At 43.7% G+C, this 26,506-nt stretch overlaps 2 protein-coding genes across 9 annotated transcripts in view; one reads left to right on the forward strand and one right to left on the reverse strand.

The window, feature by feature from the left end:
- Positions 1-12,304: 12,304 nt before the first annotated feature.
- Positions 12,305-21,905, reverse strand: mettl21a (methyltransferase 21A, HSPA lysine). Of its 8 annotated transcripts, none has more exons than XM_048533697.2 (5): positions 21,842-21,875; positions 19,880-20,123; positions 15,213-15,395; positions 14,428-14,539; positions 12,305-13,464 (listed from the first exon to the last, which is right to left on the reverse strand). In XM_048533697.2, exons 2-5 carry the CDS (start codon positions 19,886-19,888, stop codon positions 13,067-13,069), a joined length of 702 nt encoding a protein of 233 aa, XP_048389654.1. In that variant the 5' UTR covers positions 19,889-20,123; positions 21,842-21,875; the 3' UTR covers positions 12,305-13,066. The 8 variants fall into 8 exon arrangements, with proteins under 8 accessions (XP_048389654.1, XP_048389658.1, XP_048389653.1 ...); XM_048533701.2 differs by lacking the exon at positions 19,880-20,123 and adding an exon at positions 16,010-16,182 and having other exon boundaries at positions 21,842-21,874; XM_048533696.2 differs by having other exon boundaries at positions 21,739-21,871.
- Positions 21,403-26,506, forward strand: part of ccnyl1 (cyclin Y-like 1) — a 62,377-nt gene continuing 57,273 nt past the window's right edge. The window contains exon 1 of the mRNA XM_048533694.2: positions 21,403-21,923. Within this exon, the coding sequence (XP_048389651.1) occupies positions 21,728-21,923 (196 nt within the window). The 5' untranslated portion in view covers positions 21,403-21,727. The remainder of the gene's footprint in view (positions 21,924-26,506) is intronic.

A 26,506-nucleotide genomic window follows, 5' to 3' on the forward strand; every position in this document is an offset into this window, starting at 1 on the left:
CTGCTCCACCGTTCAATAAGACCATGGCTGATTGGATTATGACCTCAACTCCACGTTTCCCATCTACCACTGATGACCTTTGACTCTCTGTTTAGACAATAATCTGTTGCCTCTGCTTTGAAAATATTCAATGACTCTGTCTCCACTCCTATCATAGGAAGAGAGTTCCACAGACTCAATACTTGAAGAGAAAAATATTTTTCCCATTTCTGTATGAAACGGGAACCCCTTATTTACCATGAGAAACAGGAACAGGGGTAAGCTGAGATCAGAGATAATGGGAACTGCAGATGCTGGAGAATCCAAGATAACAAAGTGTGAAGCTGGATGAACACAGCAGGCCCAGCAGCATCTCAGGAGCACAAAAGCTGTCGTTTCGGGTCGAGACCCTTCATCAGAGAGGGGAATGGGGTGAGGGTTCTGGAATAAATAGGGAGAGAGGGGGAGGCGGATCGAAGATGGATAGAGGAGAAGGTAGGTGGAGAGGAGAGTATAGGTGGGGAGGTGGGGAGGGGATAGGTCAGTCCGGGAAGGACAGACACGTCAAGGAGGCGGGATGAGGTTGGTACGTGGGAAATGGAGGTGCGGCTTAAGGTGGGACGAGGGGATGGGTGAGAGGAAGAACAGGTTAGGGAGACGGGGACGAACTGGGCTGGTTTTGTGATGCAGTGGGGGGAGGGGATGAGCTGGGCTGGTTTTGGGATGCAGTGGGGGAGGGGGAGATTTTGAAGCTTGTGAAGTCCACATTGATACCATTGGGCTGCAGGGTTCCCAAGCGGAATATGAGTTGCTGTTCCTGTAACCTTCGGGTGGCATCGTTGTGGCACTGCAGGAGGCCCATGATGGACATGTCGTCTAAGGAATTGGAGGGGGAGTTAAAATGGTTCGCGACCAGGAGGTGTAGTTGTTTATTGCGAACCGAGCGGAGGTGTTCTGCAAAGCAGTCCCCAAGCCTCTGCTTGGTTTCCCCAATGTAGAGGAAGCCACACCGGGTACAGCGGATACAGTATACTACATTGGCAGATGTGCAGGTGAACATCTGCTTGATATGGAAAGTCATCTTGGGGCCTGGGATGGGGGTGAGGGAGGAGGTGTGGGGGCAAGTGTAGCACTTCCTGCAGTTGCAGGGGAATGTGCCGGGAGTGGTGGGGTTGGAGGGGAGTGTGGAGCGGACAAGGGAGTTGCGGAGAGAGTGGTCTCTCCGGAAGGCAGACAAGGGTGGGGATGGAAAAATGTCTTGGGTGGTGGGGTCAGACTGCAGATGGCGGAAGTGTCGGAGGATGATGCGGTGTATCTGGAGGTTGTTGGGGTGGTATGCGAGGACGAGGGGGATTCTCTTAGGGCGGTTATTGCAGGGGCGGATGTGAGGGATGTGTTGCGGGAAATGCGGGAGACGCGGTCAAGCGCGTTCTCGACCACTGTGGGGGAAAAGTTACGGTCCTTGAAGAATGTGGACATATGGGATGTGCGGGAGTGGAATGCCTCGTCCTAGGAGCAGATGTGGTGGAGGCTAATGAATTGGGAATAGGGGATGGAATTTTTGCAGGGGTGTGGCTGGGAGGAGGTGTATTTTCGGTAGCTGTGGGAGTCGGTGGTCTCGAAGTGGACTTCAGTTTCTAGCTGGTTGCCTGAGATGGAGACAGAGAGGTCCAGGAAGGTGAGGGATGTGTTGGAGATGGCCCAGGTGAACTTGAGGTTGGGGTGGAAGGTGTTGGTGAAGTGGATGAACTGTTCGAGCTCCTCTGGGGAGCAAAAGGCGGCACCGATACAGTCATCAATGTAATGGAGGAAGAGGTGGGGTGTGTGGCCAGTGTAGGTGCGGAAAAGGGACTGTTCCACATAACCTACAAAGAGGCAGGCATAGCTGGGGCCCATGCGGGTTGAGAACGCCCTTGACCGCGTCTCCCGCATTTCCCGCAACAAATCCCTCACACCCCACCTCCGCAATAACTGCCCTAAGAGAATCCCCCTCGTCCTCACATACCACCCCACCAACCTCCGGATACAACGTATCACCCTCCGACACTTCCGCCATCTACAATCCGACCCCACCACCCAAGACATTTTTCCATCCCCACCCTTGTCTGCCTTCCAGGGTGACCATTCTCTGCGCAACTCCCTTGTCCACTTCACACTCCCGGCCAACCCCACCACACCCGGAACCTTCCCCTGCAACCGCAGGAAGTGCTACACTTGCTCCCACACCTCCTCCCTCACCCCTATCCCAGGCCCCAAGATGACTTTCCATATCAAGCAGATGTTCACCTGCACATCTGACAATGTGGTATACTGTATCTGCTGTACCCGGTGTGGCTTCCTTTACATTGGGGAAACCAAGCGGAGGCTTGGGGACCGCTTTGCAAAACACCTCCGCTCGGTTCGCAATAAACAACTACACCTCCCAGTCGCGAACCATTTTAACTCCCCCTCCAATTCCGTAGACGACATGTCCATCATGGGCCTCCTGCAGTGCCACAATGATGCCACCCGAAGGTTACAGGAACAGCAACTCATATTCTGCTTGGGAACCCTGGTATCAATGTGGACTTCACAAGCTTCAAAATCTCCCCTTCTCCCACTGCATCCCAAAACCAGCCCAGCTCGTCCCCCCCCCCACTGCATCACAAAACCAGCCCACCTTGTCCCCTCCTCCCTAACCTGTTCTTTCTTTCACCTATCCCCTCCTTCCACCTCAAGCCGCACCTTCATTTCCTACCTACTAACCTCATCCTGCCTCCTTGACCTGTCTGTCCTCCCCGGACTGACCTATCCCCTCCCTACCTCCCCACCTATACGTTCCTCTCCACCTATCTTCTCCTCTATCCATCTTCGATCCGCCTCCCTATTTATTTCAGAACCATCTCCCCATCCCCCCCTCTGAAGAAGGGTCTAGGCCCGAAACGTCAGCTTTTGTGCTCCTGAGATGCTGCTTGGCCTGCTGTGTTCATCCAGCTTCACACTTTATACAGGAGTAAGCTGTTCAGCCTCCTGCACCATTCAATAAGGTCATGGTTAATCCAACATTTCTCATGTCTGCTTTCCTGCCTTTTCCCCATAACCCTTCCTCTACTGATCGATAATCTATTTCTCAGCCTTAATGAAACACAAACCTAGATTTAATTGATTCCCACCCACACCTTCCCCACCTGCTGACCCACACATACATGCACACAGAAGAGGAAAGTTCTTTTTCCAGCATCCCTGTCAAGTCCCATCAGGATCCTATGTTTCAGTATACCACCTACCTCATTCATCTGAACTCCAATGAATGCATGGGCAATCTGTCCAACTGTTCTCTGTAAAATACTGCCACTATCCCAAGTTTTGGCTGAAACCTACCCTGAACTGCTCCAAATACATTCAAAACCTTTCTTAAGCAAGAAGCCCAAAACTATACATTTTTTTTTAAAAGGCCTGTGCCAGTAAAAAATCTGTAGGAATAAAAGAAAAAGGAAATTGTTGGTAATACTCAGATAGCTGGGTATGATAAAGGCACCGTACCATTATAACACCAGATGTGTTCTGTGGCCACCAAATAATGGGAAAGATCATTGAAGAGCAAGTTTACAGGGAAGTTGTAGGGACACTCAAACATTGTACAGCAATAGTAATAGACGGCCTGAATAATCCTAAAACAGATTTGGCTAGCAATAGCATAACGGGCAGAGGGAGAAAGAGTTTCTGAAGCATGTTGAGAAGAATCTTCTTGATCAGTGTGTTTCTGACCTCGCAAGGAAGGAGGCACTGCTGGACTTGGTTCCGGGTAAGAAGGTGGATCAACTGGATCTTATTGGGCATTTAAGGAACAGTGATTATAATATCATAAGATTCATTTTGACTATGGACAAGGCCTAGAAGCAATTTGGAGTAAAAATTACAACTGTGCAGTGACCAAATTTAGTGGGATGAGCACACATCTGTCCAGTGTGAATTAGAACTGCAGATCAATAGACAAAACTGTAACAGAACAGTTACAGGCTATTCGATCAAGAGCAGCTGCTTCAAGTACAGTTGAAGTACTTTCCCTTAAGCAAGCAAAGTTGACCAAAGTAATGCTAGCACACCCTGGATGACAAAAGTTGTGTAGAGTAAAATGAAAGAGAAAAAAGTGACAGGTTCTAAGGAACAGTCACTGGACCCAAAACTTTAACTCTGATTTCTCTCTGCAAATGCTACCAGACCTGCCGAGCTTTTCCGAAAATTTCTGTTCTTGTTTCTGATTTACAGCATCCGCAGTTCTTTCAGTTTTTACAAAGTGACAAGCGTCGGGTTGATCATCTTACTTGATCATGTATTGTGGAAAGTACAGACAGAAAAGAGAGCGAAGAGAAAGTTTGAGAAGAGATAACGTAAAAAAGAGTCCGCAAGTCTTTTACAGGCGTGTACAGTATAATCTTTAAGTCAAGTCACATGAGACTCCACTTGAAATTCAAGTCAAACATTGCCTCATGAAATGTGAGCTGGCGCCAAAGTGGTGCTTACGTGATCTTGCAACAGACAGCAGAGTAAGTAAGTATATGGGCAATTACAGTACCTCACTGTAGGACAGAAATGCCACAAGACTTTCTACCTTTAGGACAGGTTATACACTGAAGTGAAAAGGCAAAAAGACTGTGAAATTCCCAGTACGACTCTGATACCATGCATTCACCAAACACTGTCCCTGCTGACAGCAGCCAGGTCTCCAGTTGGACATTTACAAGGAAGTAGCAGTCATGTTGGAAAATGCTTCAAATCTTTCTGCCTTTCGAAGCTTGAAATCTGTCTGGGTTTTCCATCTTTAGATCACACCAAACACACATGCGTTTCACAATTCAGCGAGTGGGTCAGATATTGCTCGTTTGCAAGTGTGGCTGATCCACTGTAACCAGGGTAAAGCTCTGGCATATCACAGGCATTGCTCAATGGGAACTGATGTTCTGTCGTTAGACATGGACTTTGACATAACCAGAACTTCCCAGTCGCCCAACCTTGAGATACTGCAATTTCACTGTAAGTGGTAGAAGGGTGGTTTGAGGAGCGGTGTGGTCAATTACAGATTAGGTGCTAGATGAATACTTAGCAAGGGTCTTTAAAAAGGGAGGAGATGCTGTTGAGTCACAGCGAAGAGGAGGACATTATGACACTGAGCTAGCTAAGAATTGATGAAAAGTGGATATTTAAACAACTGGACGTAATTAAAATGGATATGTAACTGGGACTGCATTGATTGTTTCCAGGGATAACTTGAGGCACTGGTCATAATCTTCCAATCCTCCTCAGATACTAAAGGATGGTGTCAGAGGACTGGAGAGTTAAAAAGGATAAACCAAACAGTACTGGATGTGAGTTTGCTCGCTGAGCTGGAAGGTTAGTTTTCAGACGTTTCGTCACCATTCTAGGTAACATCATCAGTGAGCCTCCGACGAAGCGCTGGTGTTATGTCCCACTTTCTATTTATCTGGTTGGGTTTCCTTGGGTTGGTGATGTCGTTTCCTGTTCTTTTTCTCAGGGGATGGTAGATTGGCTCCAAATCAATGTGTTTGTTGATGGAGTTCCGGTTGGAATGCCATGCTTCTAGGAATTCTCGTGCATGTCTCTGTTTGGCTTGTCCTAGGATGGATGTGGTGTCCTTCCTTATCTGTATGTAAGGATATGAGTGATAGTGGGTCATGTCGTTTTGTGGCTAGTTGATGTTCATGTATCCTGGTGGCTAGCTTCCTGCCAGTTTGTCCAATGTAGTGTTTGTCACAGATCTTGCAAGGTATTTTGTAGATGACGTTCGTTTTATTTGTTGTCTGTATAGGGTCTTTTAAGTTCATTAGCTGCTGTTTTAGTGTGTTGGTGGGTTTGTGGGCTACCCTGATGCCAAGGGGTCCGAGTAGTCTGGCAGTCATTTGACAGTACAGATGAAACAGTTTATTGTGGGAACCTTCTCAGAAATTATAATCTAATTCAAAATTAACAGTCACTTGGACAAGTGTAATTACTCAAGGAAAGACATCATCACGTTTATTTGATCATCAGATGAAGGGTCTAGGCCCGAAACGTCAGCTTTTGTGCTCCTAAGATGCTGCTTGGCCTGCTGTGTTTATCCAGCTCCACACTTTGTTATCTCAGATTCTCCAGCATCTGCAGTTCCCATTATCTCTGTTTAACTGACACGATTTTTTTTGATGCAGCAATGGAAAGGGTGAGAACTTGATATATTTTATGTAGACTTTCCAAGAGCATTTGATTAAGTGCCACATTCCTAGGCTCGCCAACAAATTTAATGGAAGTGGCAGTGTAGATATGAAGTTGCCAAGGGAACAGGAAATAGAGACTAGTGGTGGTGAGGGATTACCAGAGAAGGTTCGTTGAGGATTCGCCAGCAATGATCAAGTGCAAGCTGGAGGAACACTGCCTCATTTTCCACTTGCTCAGCTTACAGCCTTCTGGATTCAACAATGAATTCTACAACTTCAGATCGTAAACTCTGACCTCCATTTTGATATCTCTTCCCCCAGTGACTGTACCTTTTTCATAAGTTTGCTTTCAGTCAGAGCTGACCTTTACTGTGCTATTACCACCTGTGCCCCACACCTTCTCTACAAATATTACCGCTCCCTTTTTTTTAGTTTATGGCACCTTTGATCTCTAAGCTGTCTTGGCCTCTAACTTTTCCCTGACTTTTCCTTCCGTTCCACTTGCGACTCCTCCTCATCTTTCTTTACAGAATGAAAACCGTCACTTTTCCATCTCTTTATTTCTGAAGAAGACTCGTATTGAACTTGAAATGTGAACTCTGTTTATCTATCCAGTGGTGCTGCCTGACCTGCTGAGTTTACCCAGCACTTTCTCTTTTTGTGGTACTGGTCAGAAGTTGTGTTATAAGCTGAAGGAATGTGTACAGCAGTGTTCCCTTGGGATTGGCACTAAGCTTTTCTTCATTTATGCATGAACTAGGCTGGAGCGTGCGGGTCACCATTTTGACATTTGCAAGTAGCAAGAAACATGATCATATAATGAAATAGATAGAACACATGAACGGGAACGGTTTGGAGGGAAGTGGGGCAAATTGGATTAAATTAATTTAGGATACCTGGATGAGTTGGATGGAAGGATCTGTTTCCATGCTGTACAGCTCTAAGACTCTATGATTTTGTAAGAACGCAGTCGGGTTGGTGTGATGTAGAAAAGTAACAAGAAATGTAACATAAGGATGTTTAAGTGTGTGAAGTGGCACATTTTGGTAGGAAGAACATGGAAAGGAAATATAAAGCAGAGGGAACAATTCTAAAATGAACACAGAAACAGAGCAATCTGCAGCTATATGTACAAATTGTTGAAGGTGCTAGAGCAGGTCGAAAAAGTGATTAATGAAGTTGCAGAATCCTGGGCTTTATAAATAAAGGTACAGAGCACAAAAGCAAAGAATTTTGATTAATCTGTATAAAACATATTGCCAAAGCCAGAGATAATGGGAACTGCAGATGCTGGAGAATCCGAGATAAGCAGCTCCTGAGATGCTCTTTGGCCTGTTGTGTTCATCCAGCTCCACACTTTGTTAAGCCAAAACCAGAGGGTTGTGTTTAATTCTGGACACCACATTTTAGGAGAGATTTACAGAATTAAGTCTTTGGAGACGGTGCAGAAACTACTTACAAGAAATACTATGGGGATAAGGGACTGAGTTATGTCGAGAGATTGTAGGAACTGTGGCTGTTCTTCAGAGAAAGACCAGGGGAATTGTTAGAGATGTTCAAATCATGAACAGTCCAGACACGGTGGATAGGGAGAAATTGTTCCCAATAGTGAAAAGTTCAAGAACCAGACCACATCGATTTAAAGAAAAATCAAAGAACTGCGGATGCTGGAAATCAGAAACACAAACAAAAATTACTGGAAAAACTCAGCAGGTCCGGCAGCATCTGTGGAGAGAAAGTTAACATTTCAGGTCCAGTGACCCTTCTTCAGAATGGATTGTGGCTGGGAAAGGTTGGAAAATGTGTTAAAGAAGGGGTGGGGGAGTGGTAGGAGTTAACAATAGGTGGAGATGGAGTCCAGAGAGAGAGGGAGAGAGGACAACAGTTTCCAAACAAAGGAATGGGTAAATGTCAGCCTGAGAGAATGAAAAGCTACTAAAGGGGGCTATTAGTAGATGACAATGTCTTGGTTGTGGCAGCAGTCCACGTGATGACAAGACCCATTGTGTAGGAGTTGGAAGAAAGTGTTCAGGCGCTAAAATTGCTGAACTCAATATTGAGCACTGCATAAAAACCAAAAGATCTGCGGATGCTGTAAATCAAGATGAAAAACAAAGTTGCTGGAAAAGCTTAGCGGGTCTGGCAGCATCTGTGAAGGAAAAAACAGAGTTAACATTTCAGGTCCGGTGACCCTTCCTCAGCACTAAAGCAAGCCTGAGACAGAGATGTTGGCCAGGGATCAAGGCGTCATGTTGAAGTGGCAGGCAACCAGAAGCTCAGTTTTGCAGACAGAACGTAGGTGTTCTGCGAACCGGTTGCCCAGGCTGCATTTTGTCTCCCCAACATTGATTTAAGAAGATTGGCAAAATAACTAATGGCAACATGAGTAAAAATGTTTCCAATGCAGGACGTGGCTGAAATTTGGAGTGTGCTGCCTGAGAGAGTGGTGGAGGCAGATTCAATTGCGGCTTTCAAATGGGAACTGGATAGGCACCTGAAGGTAAAGAGTGGGGCCAATTTTGTAGATGCTGCCAGATCTGTTGAATATTTCCAGCTTTGTTTCAATTTCACATTCCCAGCATACAGTGTATTCTGCTTATGTGTTAGAATGCTGCTGTGTTGAAACAGGATTAAGTAGCTAGTTTGGGATAGCCAGATTAAATGACAACATAAATAGATGAAGTTTCAGGGCACCTCAGTGCATTTCAAAGGCATCATTTCTTATTCATGGGAACTGTGCATTCAGCCATGCACACACTGCCTCACATCTATTCTTATTGTAGTAAATCATTTCTCTGATTTGCTCTGGCAGGCTCATCGACTCCCAGATCTGTCTCAATTATTTAATCCCGTCGTAGGTTTTCATAAAAGAAATGAGAGGCAGTATATACAGTTGATCATTTGAATTTTCTTTGCAGATTGGCAGCGTTATCCCAAAGCATTTTATTTCCTCCTTAAATCCTCTCTTGGAAGAAGAGTTTACATTTCTACAGTGCCGCCCACATTGGCAGGGCATTCCAAAACTTTCTGTGGCCAAAGAAGCCCTTTCTTGGCATCCGGTCACTATTAGTCACGGAGGAACTGGGGCAGCCAACTAGCACGCTAGCTCTCAGTGTGATAAAGAATCTGATAATCTGATAATGTTGACTTTGGTTGACGGACAGAACACTGGGACTCTTGTGGTGCAGTGGTAGTACCCCTACCTCCAAACCAGGAGTCCTGGGTTCAAGTCCCAACTGCTTCAGAAGGGTGTAATAACATTTCTGAACAATTTGATTAGGAAAATATCTGTACCGAGCACTAGGCAGAACTCTGGCTTGAACAAAGGAATCTTACACATCTATCTCGGTGGACTGCTGGGCCTTCCTGTTAGTCACTGGGAATTTCATTTTTTTAAATATTTGTCAGTATCTAAATGCATCCTTCCAATGATCACATTGCAGTTTGTAGGAACTTCCTGTGCACAACTTGACTGCCATTCCTTCCTGCTACCGAGACCACACTACAAAAGCACTAACATTGCATGTCTTCCTTTTTCGGAGATGTTGAGAAACTCTGAAAAAGAGACTTGAGGATCAGAGAGAGGCACACGTTGATGGAGAAAGAGCGCTACACTAAATAGACTCTTAATCTGTACAGTAAATGCCTTGTACTGAGAAAACAGAGTCTGTTCAGCTGAACGTAGTAGCGTGCAGCAGTATTTATGTGTCACAAACCATATCATTGTGTGGAATTATGAAAAGTTTAAAAAAAGAACATGAATGTATTATGGTATTAGAGTCCTCTAGCTAGCATTTCATTCTTATAAATCAATCAATTATATCAAACCACACAAGCACAGTGAAAATCCTGTGGAGCAAATAAGAAATATTGCAGCTAGGTAATTAATTGTTAAATCCTCAGGTTTCTTGCTTAATGTAAGTCTTAATTATAAGTGTCATGCAAAGCTCAGTAATGGAGTATATAGATGAATGCTTTGTCGCTGCCTTCATTGCTCTGGGATTTAGGGGTATGTGTGTTGGCCCTGGAGCCCAGCGAAGGGATGGTTGATGTTCTTTGTGGCTGTCACCTTTCATATGTCTGTTACTTAAATTGTCATTCACTGCATTCTCCATAAATTGTTCAGACGCCTTACAATTAGAAGTGAATGAGGCAGTGAGGCATAAAGTGCAGTGCAGTAACTCTTTAATTTCAAGCCCCACTCAAACCAATCTTCCATCTATTGACTCCATCTATACTTCCAACTGCCTCAGGAAAGCAACCAGCGTAATCAAAGACCCCTCCCACTCTGATTGTACTCTCATCCATCAGGCAGAAGATAAAGAAGTTTAGATTCAAGAACAGCTTCTTCCCTGTAGTTATTAGAATGGACCTCTCAAATTTTAAATTTAATGTTGATCTCACCATCTGTGCACCTTCTCTACAGCCATTACATTGTGTTCTTCGCTCTGTCCTATTACCCTAATGCACTTTGTATGGTATGATCTGCCTTGTACTGCACACAAAACAAAACTTTTCACTGTACCTAGGTACATGTGACAATAATAAATCTCATGAAATCATTCTATTGCCAGTCCCAGTGTGATGTGAAGTTTTCCTTTCAATATTGAATTGTTCTGGTCCAGTTTTCTGCCCTCCTCTCTCCTGCAATTTCTAAGTCTTGCTGGGTTAAGGAACTATCAACAGCCCACCGACCTCGATCTCACGAGTGGGTTGTCAGCCACACGTTACGGCGAAAACTTCGTTTAATGCAGCGTTTTTAAACAGTGTGAAATGTCTCAGGCTGCTTGAGATGAATTTAGCACCGAGTCACAGGAGTTGTAAAATGGGACGGTTAAATGTTTGGTCAAAGAAGTAGAATCTACGGAGGAGTTTAAAGGAGAAGTGGTGGAGTGGTTTGTGAATGAAATTCCAGAGCTTAGTCCTAGACAGCTGAAGGCATGGCCACCAATGGTGGGTAAAGGAAATGGGGGATTGCAGAAGAAGCCAGAATTGGAGGAGGGCAACATTCAACCATTAATTATCATAATTGAATTCAATCTGTTCTGTTGTCCATGCAGCCATGATGGAGCATGCTTCATTATGAATGGGCACCGTAGACAACTTCTCTCCAGTTGTAACCAGGAGTACCTCATCACAGTTGCAGATTCCGAACGTTTTCTCAAAGTGAAACACAGCATGTTAGATAACAAGGTGTGGAGCTGGATGAACACGGCAGGCCAGGCAGCATCAGAGGAGCAGGAAAGCTGACGTTTCGGGTCTGGACCCTTCTTCAGAAATGGGGGAGAAGAAGGGGACTCTGGAATAAATGGAGAGACGAGCTCTAGATTCCCCAGCATCGGAAGTCCCTACTATCTCTGAGTGACTTTTAACCCCACTGCGAAGCCTGTTCTATGGATGCCTACCTTGAAGAGGTTACCCTCCTACCTCCGGAAAGACCTCGGTGGCTCTCTCTATGTATTCCGGAGTCCCGTTCCCCTCTCCCATTTCTGAAGAATGGTCCAGACCCAAAACATCAGCTTTCCTGCTCCTCTGATGCTGTTTGGCCTGCTTTGTCCATCCAGCTCTACATCTTGCTGTCTCAGATTCTTCAGCATCTGCAGTTCCTATTAACTCTCAGCAGGTTAGGGTTTTGGCTGAAATAAATAACTTGCATTTAAATAGCACCTTTCATAAACTCTGGACATTCCAAAGTGCTTTTGTAATCAGTGAAGTACTTTTGATCTGTTGTCACTCCTGTAACATAGGAAACACAGCAGTCAATTTGCACACAGGCAGGTCACTTAAACAATAGTGTGATAAATGACAAGATAATCTGTGTTCATGATGTTGGTTTGGGGATAAATATCGATGAAGACTGCAGGAAAAACAGCTTGGTTGTACATCAAAATAGTGTCTTGCAATTTCTTACAAATGGGACCTTAGTTTCACATCTTATTTAAATAGCAGCACCTCAGCCACTGCAGCACTCCTTCAGCACTGCACTGGTCTTTCAGCCTGGATTATATACTGTTGGATCTGCATTCGCATGTGATAGGCTCCACGTTTTTACTTTGAAATGATACAGATAATTACCAAGCTGTTTTCTCAAGCAGATAAATATAAAATGTCATTAAAAGATCCACACAGGTAAACCATCACCTTAAACATAACTATGTCTTTATTAGACTTGCTCACAAGGACCTCCTTGAACACCAACGTTGAGACGAGATCTCAGAAGCGTGGTGTCACCAACTTTCAACTGAAGAAAGATAGACCTGAATCTTTTTTTCTAAAAAGCGAAAAGCTGGGGAAGATTTGAGAATCAGTGAGATTTGGTGGATCCAAGTTGAGAGAAATCAGTAAAGGCTACGGACACATAAAAAATGCAAATATTGAATGGAATGTAGGCCATTGTCTCAAGATACTGGATTATTAAAGGGCGGAAATGACTTTACAGCTGAGAAGAATGCTGGTCAGGCAGGCTGCCTCTTCTGCTTCCAGGAACCATTCCTCGGGAAGAACAGACTGACCTTTGAAGGAATATGGCACAACTAAACCCAGTGGGCTCAATTAGGTGTGGGCAAGTTGCACAGATGAAATTTGCATGCCCCTGAGTAGGAAAGATGATCTAATTTGGATGATTAAAAAAGGAAGTTATAGCGTCGATAGAGGGAAAAACCACTGGTGAGCAAGACCAGAACAAGGGGCCACAAGCCTAAAACCATTCAAGGGTAATGCCAAAAAGTATTTCCTCACACAAACAGCCATTGGAAGTACAGAACTCTGTTGCTCTTAAACCATGTTGAGGTTGGGTGGAGGGGTGGGGAGTGGAGGGAGGGGGTCTCGATCGAAAATTTTAAAACTAAGAATGGCCTCCTCTTCCGATGTGGACTTTCAACAGTGGCTAGATTCTGGTGTTAAAGATCTTCCTTTGCCATTCTCTTCTGTGCCTTGTAAACATGAACATCTTTCTCAGTGTCGTAGTGGACTTTCTCCACCACAAAGCGACTCCCAAGCATCTGCAAGAAGTTCTGGTCTCGCTCGTAACGGATGCGGCACGACAGCAGGACTGTAGTCTCCTCAGAGCTGAGATATTCCAACGTCTCCAGCAGGGCCGGGAATGCCTCCTCCAGGTAAACCACGTCTGCCCCAAGGACCACGTCGTAGCTGCCCGGGTCGAACTGGTCTAGGTTCACCCCCCAGTTCAGCTCCCTGGCTCGTACCTTGTTCTGCAAGTCAGGGGGAATGTTTTCTTGGAGATTAGACTCGAGGAACTGTAACGCCACCTCCCTGTCAGTGACTGTTACATCGGCACCTATTTTAAGACAAACGAGGAAAACAAAAATTTTTGTCTTCAAAGTATGTCTGTTCGTTTTCAGGTGAAGGGTGTGAAATTAAACATTTCTTTTCCTTCCCCAAGCAACCACCCACCAATGCACCAGCTTACTGCTATTTAAAAACCTTGGTTCTAACCAAACGTCCCAAGGGGACTCATCATTAAGGGAGGGGATGGAGATGGGGCAAGGTGGCAAGGGGAAATTACACTGAGCAAGTCAGGAGGGAAAGTGGCTGATGGCTCAACTAAAATGTAATGAGAAAATGACAACTGAGCACAATACTGAATGACTGCCAGAGACTTCGGTACCCTAGCCAATGCTCAGCACCCAACCGATATCACTAAAACAGATTGACTGTTTCTGGCTATGAACAGATTGTTTGTGGTGTTTCCTACTTAGCAACAGTTACGGCACTTCAATAAGTGCTCCATTAGTTCTAATGATGGGAAGGTGCCAGATTTGGACTGGGGTGGATAAGGTCTGAAGTCACACAGCTCCAGGTTATTGTCCAACAGGTTTGTTTGAAATCACAAGCTTTCACAGTGCAGCCCTTACTGCACCTGACAAAGGGACCAGCACTCTGAAAGCTTATGATTTCAAATAAACCTGTTGGACTATAACATCATGAAGTGTGGCTTCTGTCCTGGTTGCAAAGCACTTTGGATGATCCTGAGATCATCAGATGTGCTAGAGAAATGTTAATCTTTGTAACTCGTCTTTGCTTAGCAAGCTGTCAGTCTGCACATTGTCTCATGTTGGAAATTTCCTACTTCATAATCATTTAAACTTAAAGTCAACTTAAGGACACTCTAAACATTTGCTCAATTCCTCCCCGCAGAAAAAAGTCAACACTTTATACTTTAATGCAGATCTTTGTACAATAACATGAGATGTGGTTTCAGTAACCCGGGTATAACAAACACTGGTAACCCACTACCTACCTAGCAATGCTGCAACTATTCCAACTAATCCAGTACCCGCTCCCAGCTCTATCACAGTGCGGTCTTGTAGCTGGATTGTTCCCAGTTCAAGGTATGTGCAAAGTACAATGGCCTGAAACACAGAAGGAAAGACCTCTTTTAGCCTCGATTTCCCTTGTCAATTAAAAACAGAAAGTGCGGGAAATACTCAACATGTCAGGCAGCATCTGCAAAGAGCTGAAGCTGCCTGACAGACTGAACTTTTCCAGCATTTTTTAAAAATTTCCCTTATGAATACTTGGAGGAAGTTTTCATTCATGTTCTTCACTATTTCATGTTGAACCTCAATTTCATACCTGTTTTAAAGTTTTCACCCCTTCTCTGATGCCTTCTTATTATTGCAGTATTTTTTTCTACCAGTACACTTAGTCTCACTCCATCGCTACTTAAAGATCAGGCATAGCCCATTTAAAATGGCAATGAGGCAAAATGTTTCCTCTGTGAGGCTTTAGGACTCTCTTCCTGTGAAGATAGTGAAAGCAGAATCCTTGAATATTTTTCAGGCAGAAGTCAATAGATTCTTTCTAAGCACGGGGTTGAAATGCTATTAGAGGTAGGTGAGAGTGAGGATTTGAGGTACAAACAGATCAGCCATTATCTTACTGAATGGTATAGCAAGCTTGAGCTCCTTGACCTATTCCTGCTTCTTGTTTGTATGCTTGTTAAAATAACCTGCCAAATAAGATACTAAGCCAGGTTTCCTTGGTTGTGGCCTTAAGTATACAGAGTACTCGTCTGATACTTACTGCATCCCACACTACAGCTGCTACACCGAGCTGATTCCAATTCTGTCTGATCACTATGTCTCGCTTGGCATAGTGAAAGGTTGCTGATGGTTCGTGGAACTTCCGGAGTCCAGGAATCATGGCACCATCGTACGGCAGCAAAGCCATTATGTTCCAGTCCTGAATATCATGCACACTGTAAAACTAAGAAAGAAAGGCAGGCATTTATACAGGATCTTTCACAGCGTCAGGCCACCCTAAATTGTTTCGCAATCACTTGTGTGGATGAGTGCCGTTCCAACAGCATGTAAGAATATCAACACTGTGCAGGACAAAGCAGCTCACTTGACTGGCGTGCCACCCACCAAAGTTTACCTCCCAAATTTCAATGGGCAGCACTTTTTGAACCCGCTACTTCTTCCACTCGGAAGAACAAGAGCCACCTCATGCAAGTTCCCCTCTCAATCTCACTTTGTGCTCATTTGGAAATTTATCACCATTCCTTTAGGGTCAATGGGTCAAACTCCGGGGACTCCCTTCCTAACCGCACTGTGGGTGTAGCTACAGCCCAAGGTCTGCAGCAGTTCGAGAAGGAGGCATCCCACATTCTCATGGACAGCTACAGATAGGCAGCAAATGTTGGCCTTGCCAGCAATGCCTCTATCCCATTAACAAAACACACTAGAATACTTTAGAAGTACAGACACCACTATAACATAGAAAATGCTGCAGCTAATTTGCACACAACAAGCCATCACAAACAGCAACATGACTGTGGTTGCCTTATCTGCTTCAGTAATGGAGGGCAACTCCCTCACCTTGGTGTGGGGGCAAGTTTTGGCTTAATGCCTCCTTCAGAAGACAACACATTGGATAGTGCAGTGCTCCAGGTGATTCTGGGGCTGTTTTGGGATGCCTGTAGCATGAGGTTGTCACAAATACAAAAACAAAAACTAAAATGGCTAGAAATATTCAGCAGGTCTGGCAGAATCTGTGGAGAGAGAAAGAGTTAATGTTGCCGGTTGATGACTTTTCAAGAAAACAATTGATTTACATGCTCTATAGCTAACTATGTCTTACACTGTTTAGAAATGACAGCACATTGACAACTTGAATTATAAAGAATTAATGGATTTTACTTTACAGGAACCTACCTGCAATTTCTATAATTAAGTACATATTTCCATTTTTCCATAATTACACTAACAGTTTTAAAGATAGTGTCTCTTCCCCAAGTGTAACCTCGCTGCAACGCGTTTCCTATCACAGACTGTCAATAACACCCCCTTCATCACAACACAACATATGCTCTGTTTCTTTGAAAGGCCACAAAAGTTTTGGAATGAGACACAGGAAATAGCAGAACACAGCAAAATAATGCAAATGGCTTCAGCAGGATAAAATCTTCCAGTAACAACAGTTTCTGCTTTCCCATTCTTTTCTCCTTCTCTTGTGACTATTTGCACCCTTTGTTCCTACGCTTGTTCCACTATTCCCTGACGTGGGATTTGACGCAGCTCCACAGTCAGTGGCTGGGGCCAAAAGGACAGGGGAGGCCAGGCAGCTGCTGGACTAGGAGGGAGTTTACTAGCAGCCGTCTTCCTCTTTAATCATGGAGAACAAACACAACCTGCTCACTGAGGCGAGGCTCTGTCTTGGTATTAGCTCATATCGATAATTTCCCTTTATATTTAGGGGAGGTGACGGTGCAGTGGTAGTGTTATAGGAAGGATATTATTAAGGCAGAAAGGGTTAAGAAGAGATATGTGATGTTGCCAGGTGTGGAAGGCTTATGTTGTAAAGAAAGGCCAGATTGGCTGGGACTTTTTCCACTGGAAGTTCAGAAGTTGAGAGGTCATCTTATAAAATCATGGTTTATAAAATAATGAGGGGTATAGACAGAGTTAATGGAAGGTGTCTTTTCCCTAGGATGGGGGATTTCAAGACTAGGGGCATATTTTCAAGAAGGAGGAGGAAGGTTTAAAAATGACATGAGCGGTAAATTTTGGACACAGAAGTTGGTTTGCGTGTGGAATGAACTTCCTAATGAAGTGGCGGATGCGGGTAAAGTTATAATATTTAAAATACATTTAGATAAGTACATGAATAGGAGAGATATGGGGCAGGAGCAGGCAGGTGGGACTAGTTTAGTTTGGCAACATGGTTGGCATGAACCAGTTGGACAGAAGGGTCTGTTTCCATGATATCTAACTCAATGACTAGCAATCCAGAGACCCAGCCTAGTGCTCTGGGAACACGGGTACAAACCCCATCATGTCAAATGATGAAATTTGAATTCAGCAAAAAGAAAATCTGGAATTAAAAGCTTAATTGTAACCATTGTCAACTGTTGTTTTTAAAAAAAACTAATTCACTAATTTCGGGAAGGAAAGCTGCTGCCCTGACCTGATCTGGTTGACATGTGGGCACAGATCCATGGCAATGTGGTTGAATCTCAATTACTCACTAATATGGCCTTGGCCAGCCACTTAGTTCAGGGGCCAATTAGAAACGGACAATAAATAGCTCGCCGAGCTTTTAAACCACAAATCGTATGAATGAATTAAGGAAACTCCCACACAATTTATGTTCTGTGATCTCTTCTTTCAAATTCCTAGTACCCGTACACCCCTCCGCCCCTACCACAACCTCCTGCAATACCAGGCATTTTAGGACACATCCAGAAAAAGACTTTCAATATAGCACCTTTCATGATTTCAAGCTGTTACGAAACATTTACACCAAATTATGTTCTTCTGTGCCACAACGATATACTTATCACTTATTTTTGGAAATGTGTTGATGAGAAATTTAAGATTCTTTGGGGAGGGTCAGGAGGGAGAACAGATTTACTTTTGAAGTTGTGGATTTAGGACATATTTGCAGGCGGAATACATTGCATGCCTCTGTATTCGGATACACTAAGATTTGACTATTCCATTAAAATATTGTCTCACATGGTGTTTTTGAGCTTTTACCAACATTTCACCAATCTTCTAGTTGCCAACCTTCTAATATCAACCTCCTTAAACTTGAGTTCATCCAAAACTCTGCCACTCAACTTCTTCCTTGCAGCAAGTCCTATTTTACACCTTCACCACTATGCTTGTTGACCTACTTTGGCTTATTACCCTGCATCAACTCGAATTTCAAATCCCTCTTCAAGTAAACCCTTCTCCTCGCACTCTCACCATCTCCAGCCCTGCAATCCTCCAAAATCTCTGTGCTTCTCTAATTCTGGCCTGTTGTGCACCTCTGATTTTAATTGTTACACAAATGACGGACATGCCTTTGGCTGCCTACGCTGGAATTCCCTCTGTAAACATCATGGTTTTCCTGGCACCCAGCCTCCTTCAAAACTACTTTGCTCACCAGTAAAGCTTATATTCAGTTGTCCTAATATCACCTCAGATGGCTCAGCATTAAATGTTGCTTGATAATGCTCTAGGGAAATGTCATGTTTCATTTACTACCTTAAAGGCATTTTATAAATGCAAGTTGTTGTTATCATATCGGAAGCATAGCAGCCAATTTCCGCACAGCAAGTTCTAACAAACAATCGTATGATAACTACCTGGCTGTCTGTTCTTGTTATGCTGATTGAGGGATAAGTATTGGCCAGGACCCTAGGGAGAACTTCCAGTTCATCTTCAAAATAGTGACATAGGATCTGTTGCACTCACAAGAGAGCAGACAAAGCGGCCTTGGTCCCATCTGATAAATTGCACAACAAGACCTTATGCTTATGTGGCTCAGTGTCAAACTTTATCTCGTGATGTTTCTGCGAAGAGCCTTGGGACATTTTATTATTGTAAAGGCACGAAATAAGGACAAGTTGTTTAAAAATGGCTCCTCTTATACATTTCTGCTCAGTCCTCTGAAGTGGGACCTGAAACCATAATCTGTTTAAACAAAGTGTTTAAACTGTGTAATGGCTAAGGAGGGCATGATGTAAAGCTGTCACTACCTTCCTCTTTGGGTGAAACACTTTACAGTCCCAGAAAACCAAATTAAAATTGAGTTATATGTGGAAACAAAACAAGGCATTCTCATACAACAGACTGAAAACCAGACAGGTGACAACTCTTTACACAAAGACCCTACAACCATGTTAGTCAAGAGAAGCTAATGCAAAGGCAGAGTTTTGAATATTTGAGGAGTGGGGCGAGAGGGATTCTTTCTGGCTGCAAAGAACTTTGGGATAGCTTGAAGTTGTGAAAGGCAAATTACAAATACTACTTATTTCTATGACAAATCAACTCTGCATTTGTATTTTTGCATATTCTACAATATGAATTAGGAAATTGGTCTCCAGTCCTCAATTTGAGTAAGAATATGTGATAACATCCATACTGCCTCAATAATTCCTTTGCTGATTCATCTTAATGAATACTGGGTTTGCTATATCTGGCTGCTCCACTCTTCCCCTCTACCAATAAGCCTGCTATCTTCCTCTGTTTCAACTAGTTATTGAGTTTTCCCTTTAAAGATGCAATGGATTGTGGCTCAACATCTTCCTGAAGCAAAATATTTCTCACTCCAGTAATGCTTTACATTAAAATAAAACTATATCTCTCCCTATCCCCTTCCTGGAAATTTATTTTTAGTATTGTTAGCTCCAGTTTGTGTTATCTTTTATACCTTTCAGTTTGTGCAGAATAATTTATCAGAGAAAAATATATATTTACCTTATCCATCTCCAAGCTGAAAATCCCTGCATGGTTTAAGGGCAGCAGGGTGGCTCAGTGGTTGGCACTGCTGCTTCACTGCACCAGGGACCCAAGTTCAACCCCAGCCTTGAGCAATTGTCTGTGTGGATTTTGCACATTTTCCCTTTGTCTATGTTGGTTTCCTCCAAGTACTTGGGTTTTCTCCCACAGTCCAAAGATGTGCAGGTTAGGTGGATTGGCGATGCTAAATTGCCCACAGTGTCTAGGGTGGGAAATGCAAGGATCAGCTAAGGGGTGAGTCTGGATGGGATGCTCTATGGAGGGTTGGTGTCGACTCGATGGGCTGAATAGCCTGCTTCAATGCTGTAAGGATTCTGTGACTTCACTGTTTCTTAAGCTTTCTGCCAAGTTAAGTTTGTTGTGTCTTATCTCACAAAACTTTGCCTTTACAAAACCAACATCCTTATCTTTAACTGCACATTATCCTTTGCATTATAACAGTCACAACTGCTATTTCCCAACCGTTCTCCTACTCTCATGTTAGTTCTCTTTGCTGAACTTAATTTCCAGAGTTAAATCAAGTAATGCTTCTTTTCTTGCTAGGCAATAGATATCCTATTCAAGGAAGCAGCCTTGAAGTCACTAAACCATGGAGGCTGGGACCACTTAACCAAGAGAGATGGCAGTAATAGTAAATAGTGATTAGTTATTATTCATAAGAATGGGGCTTTTACAGGTGACATCATTGGATCACAACCTTCATTGCTATCCAGCATGATGCACATTAAGAAAGGAGTGAACTAAATTCAACCCTGAAGACCCTGATATTGACCAGCTTCATTGTTAAAATACAAATGAACACAGCCACTTGGCTGTAGGATACTAGTGCTTGTGGAATTGTTCAGGAGGGAGGCGTCAGTGGGGTTGGAAGAGGATGTGGGATTTTCATTTAAAAAGTTGAGAAAATGGACTGAGAAAGTTACAAAAAGTGGAAATATGTAGGTTTGGACATTACTTTTGAACATACTGTTTTAAGTTTAAATTTATATTGAAAAACAAACAGAAGCCATCACATGGGAGCAGTTGGAAACTGTTTTTCTAATTTTCTCTATCTGTAGAGTGAGTATATAGTGTGAACATCAAATAGGTTTTATAGCAGTGTCTCAGGATAAAGAAGGTGCAAAGTTCACGTGGAGATCAGAAAACATTAACATGTCCAAATCAAGGGACATTTCACAACAGCAAAACGTCCCTATCCGATTCAACCAGGGCAAAGCTGCCAGGCTTTTCTGTATAAGAGTGTGTGCGTGTGTCACGAACAGCTGTCTATGACACTTTGAAATTTTGCCAAGGAAAAAAAGTGGGAGGACTTAAAGGGGAGGGGAAGCGCCTTTAATTCGCAACAATGAGGGCGGGTGATTGACATTGCTCTTGACCAATGGGGGTTGCGCAAGGGTGATTGATGTCGGCCTCCACCAATGCAGACGGCAGTAGTGATCGATTGGCTTAACGGTATCCAATCAGGGACAGGGCGGGGCTTCCGCTGGGCGGGCCCCGTTGCCATGCCGGAGACCGGGGTCCAGGCGCGGCGCAAAATGGCGGAGAAATTCCGCGCGGCCAAATGAAGCCAAGGCCGCAGGGCTGAGGCTGGGATTCGAAGGCATCCAGGTGCCGTTGGGAGAGGTTTCCATTCACCAGAGGAGGAGAACGAAGATCCCCTTCCTCACCTGAGAGACGGCGACGTCGAGCGTCAGCGCTCCCCCTCCTTTCCCCTCCCCTTCCTTTCCCTCTCTGAAGGAAAGCCCGCTCTTAGGCCGCAGGAGTCCTGGGGACGGGGGCTAAAGGTTTCACTCATTTTCAGAGACGATGGGAAACACCTTGTCCTGTTGCGTGTCCCCGGGGGCAAGCCCCACGCTGTCAGGCCGCGGCGGGCTCCGGGGCCAGGAGCGGCAGCAGCAGAAGGAGCGGATCGACGCTTACCGAGTGGAGGCGGAGCTCCGGGAACCCGAGCCCAGCCCCGGAACCAATCTGCAGCACATCAGTGACAGGGAAGCACCGGAAGGTGAGAGCTGCGACACCGCGCGGCTGGTGGGAGGAGAGAGGCGGTAGCACCGGTGATGTCACAGACACTGCCTGAGTTAGTGGAAGTGAGTGCAAAAGTTGTAGCTGGCAGGTTCACTGAAGTGTCATTGCATAGACTGAGCATTTGGCAACTAACTTTTCATCTCAGCGGAAAATCACACTTATAATTGGTACCTAAAAGTGCTTGTGGTTTCTGTATATTTTCTTCCTCTTACGTTGCCTGTGTGTCCATTTGAATGAGTCTTGTAGGAGCAGGATCATTTAATAGGTCCCTCATCTGGCTCTTTGTGACCCAAGAAGGTTGTGTCTTAAATCACACCATACCAGACTGAGTGCATGTATCTGTAAATGCAATTTGAGAATACCTGCCCTTGACATCATGACGGCATTTCACTGAGTATAGGATCAAGGAACCCTGACTGAAGTGGATTCAGTTGGAATCTGGGGGAAAGCCGTTGTTGCTTGATGTCATTTCTTAGTACAAAGGAAGATGGTTTTTGAAGGTCAATCACCTCTGTCTCAGGACATCACTGGATGTTCTCAAGGTAGTGTCCTTGGCCTGACCATCTTTATCTGCATCATCAATGACCTTCCTTCAAGCATAAGGTCAAAACTGGAGATGTATGCTTTTGATTGTATGTAATCAATATCGTTTGTGACCCCTTGGTTGCCGAAACGTTCTCTGTCCATATACAGCAAGATTTGGATGAATTCGCGCTTGGGCCAATAAGTGGCATACACAGTTTACATCACAGAAGAATCAGACAAAGGCCATCTCCCAATTATTATTCCATGATGCTCATTGGCATTACTATTGCTGAATCCTCCACTGTGAGCATCCTGGGTATTATTATTGACCAGAAACTGAATTTGACTAACCATATAAATACTGTGGCAATAGGAGCTAGCAATTCTGCAAGTGTTGCCTTAAAATTGCATGTCAGTGTCAGGCACATGAATTGGGTAAATAGGGCAGGAACAAGAAAACTAATTTGTTTCGCCCTCTTTTTTTCTTTGCTCTGGGTAACATCAGGACTGGATTTACCTGTGATGTCGGTTCAAGTAGAATATTAATCACTAATATGACCCACACATGAAGAATGGTCACTTGAGGGAAGAGACCAGAGTTTGGCTGGTGTCCATGAGGTTCCACACCCAAATTGAGTTAACAGATTCAGGACACAAGGGAAGAAATTTGAATGGCAAAGTTACCTTCAAATAAGAATCTGCTGAATGGTAATGTGTGTATCTGTATGTGAAAGGTCATTATTGAGGTACACAAACTATCACAGTGATTAGAGTGCATTTTGGCCCAAAGAAAACAGAAACCCAAAAAAAGCTTTCTTTAGCTCATTTCACTCTTGAAATTAAGCACGTGATCCTGAGAAATGTGAATTCTAGCCTGATTGGTGTGTAAATATGAACAACACACATCTCTAAGTTTCTCTCTGTAGGGAGATTATTGTGGTGTAATTTGCTATTCCTTTCAATACCAGTGAATTTTAATGAAGCATGATTCAAATTTCTGAAAGGCATCTATTGGAAGCAGTTGTCTGTGTGTCATGAATAGCCTGACACGGAGTTGTTGATGTCAACAAAGTCCTTTTGTAGCTTCTTGCCATCAGCATGTCCTGCAATATGCTCCCTATAGCACTTGGTTAATGTCCATATCCTAGTTCTTTGTTAAATGCCTAACATTATTGCAGCACCTTTTACAATCTCAAGATGTCCCAAAGCACTTCAGCCATAAGGCACAGGAGTGGAAGTAAGACCATTCGGCCCATTTAAATCATGGCGGATGGGCATTTCAACTCCACTTCCCTGCACTCTCCCCACAGCCAATGGAGCATTTTTAGAGGGAGTGATGTATTGTAAGAAATGCAACAGCTAATTTGCATATAACAAATAAGATTGTGACAATCACCAGATGATCTGATTTTGGAGATAGGTGGAGGAATAAATGTTGGATCAGATAGAATGATTACTCTCCTGCTCTTCTGCCATGAGATCCTTTACAGACGCCTCAGTTTAACATCTCATCCCAAAGTTGTCACTTATTACATTAAATATAGGAATGGGGATGTCATGTTGAGTTTGTGCAGGACATTGGTGAGGCCCCTTCTGGAATACTGTGTCTAGTTCTGGTTGCCCACTTTTAGGAAGGAAATTATTAAACTAGAGAGAGTTTCAGAAGTGATTTGCCAGGATGTTGCCGGGTATCGTAGGTTTGAGTCATAAATAAAGGCTGGATAGCCTGGGACTTTTTCACTGTCGCATTGCAGGTTGAGAAGCGACTTGATGGAAGTTTATAAAATAATGATGGTGGTTATTGTTGCCTTTTCCCAAGGATGAGGTATTTAAAGCCGAGGGGACACATTTGAGGTGAGGGGAGAGAGATTTTAAAAAAGGCAGGAAGGTCAAATTCTTTACACATGTTACATGTGTAACATGTGTTACTTGTTACAATGTTTAAAAGACATTTGGACAAGTGTATGAATGAGAGAGGTTTGGAGGGATGTGGTATGGGAGCAGGCAGGTGGGACTAATTTAGTTTGGTTATGTTCGACATAGACCCTTCGGTCTGACCAGTCTGTTTCCGTGTTGTGTGACTCTGTGACTAGACTCTATGGATTTTGTGCTCATTATCCCTGGTGTAGGGCTTAAGTCTACAATCTTAAGTTGCTGAGATGAGAATGCCACACTGAGCCACAGCTAACACTTGGAACGGCTAGTCTGAAAGTGCCTTTATTATTTTTGATCTGTTTGCTTTTTACTGAATATTGTGCAGTATTCATGCATCACCTTGAAACAAAAGGCACATAGATTGATAAGGAGAATTTTGCATTCTTGTTGGACTTAACAACATTGACACAAGTATTTTGGATCATCCTAATGGTGTGAAAGATGCTAGTTAACAAGTTTCAAAATCGTGTAACTCATGCTAGGCAATGCTGAGATAGTACAGAAAAGATGGGATGCAAAACATACGTGCAAACAAAAGTAATGATGTTCTGTGAAAAGTGTTTACGGTTTGTATAATCAGCAAATTCAGTAAATATTGTTTATAAAAAATCTACTGAAATCTGGGAGTTGTCATAATTTTCCATGCTGCTTGAATATCACAATAAGGTCAAATGTTAGGTTTGTTAAGGGAGTACAGAATTAAACTGATGCTGGAGATAATGATGATCAACTGCACTGAGAATCCAAGAATGATAGGAAATGTGTGTCTGGTTATTGTTGAACAGTGAATTTGTTCTTCTGATTGGATGGGAGAAATAGAGTTGGAGCGGGTGTTCCATGCAATTCTCTCCCCTTGAGTTTTAAAAGTCAAGGGCAGGCTACTTTCTGCTTCCGGTCTTGTTCCAGGGAGAGATACTCTTTTCTCAGTAACATGATCCACTGTGTAGTATTTCAGTCACTTCTGGCTGGTGGGGGCAGGGTGGGGAAGCTGAGGGATATTTCCAAATGATACAGATAATATGTGTGGTGAAAAAGAGTCTGCAGCTGGTTCTCTCTGTCATTCTGAGACTGCAGGATGTAAATTCCACTCTGCATGGTGGTGATTAGTTTAACTTCAAGGCATAGTTCACATTTTGGTTGTCTTCCCGAATGTGAGCAGTGTGCTAGCAGTGCGTGCAGATACCTGAACTGTAGGGGGAATTTTATAAGTGCGCTAAACTCGCAGAGCAGTTTTGCATTCTTCAGAGTTATTTATACTTGTGCATAAGCAGGATTGGAAGGCTTTACCCGGGTATCTTTACAGAACTGTAAAAATGTGCAGCACAGGAGGAGGCCATTCGGTCCATTTCTGCACCAGTTGACCAGTGCATATCTAACCTATTCCCGTGTTCCACTTTTCTGTCCAGAACTTCATAGGTTACAGCATTTCAAGTGAATACCCAAGTGTAGGTCAGCCGGCCGATAGAGGTCTGTGTGGAAATACCATTAAGTGTTTTGAGGAAACAGAGATAATAAGGTGTTTCTGAAGAAGGGTCTAGGCCCAAAACATCAGCTTTCCTGCTCCACTGATGCTGCTTGGCCTGCTGTGTGCATCCAGCTCTACACCTTGTTATCAGATTCTCCAGCATCTGCAGTTCCTACTATCTCTGGAACGTTTTGAGGATTTGTATCTCTACTACTATTTCGGACCAGATGGCTGTAACCCTGAATGAAAATATTTCCTGTTGAATCTTCTCCAAACCTTCTACCTTTTATTCTGTATCTATGCGATTGACCCGGACCCCTCATTCAAGGGAATTAGGCTCCTTGTCCACTCTGTCTAGATCCCATTATCATTTTAATCACTTCTGTAAGATTTCCTTTACGTCTACTTTGTTTCAAAGAAAGCAACCATAGTCTTTCTATGAAAGTCCTCTAATCTTGGCAACATAATCTGCATCTCCGTAAATCTCTCCTTATGCTGCCTAGTGCACTTTCATTTTTCTTATCATGAGGTGGCCAGAACTGCACACACTACTCCAGCTGTACCTTAACCAGTGTTAGCATACAGTTGATCATAGAGTCCCTATAATACAGAAAGAGGCCATTCAGCCCATTGTG

Source organism: Stegostoma tigrinum, chromosome 7, assembly GCF_030684315.1.
Source record: "Stegostoma tigrinum isolate sSteTig4 chromosome 7, sSteTig4.hap1, whole genome shotgun sequence".
In the NCBI taxonomy this organism is placed as follows: domain Eukaryota; kingdom Metazoa; phylum Chordata; class Chondrichthyes; order Orectolobiformes; family Stegostomatidae; genus Stegostoma; species Stegostoma tigrinum.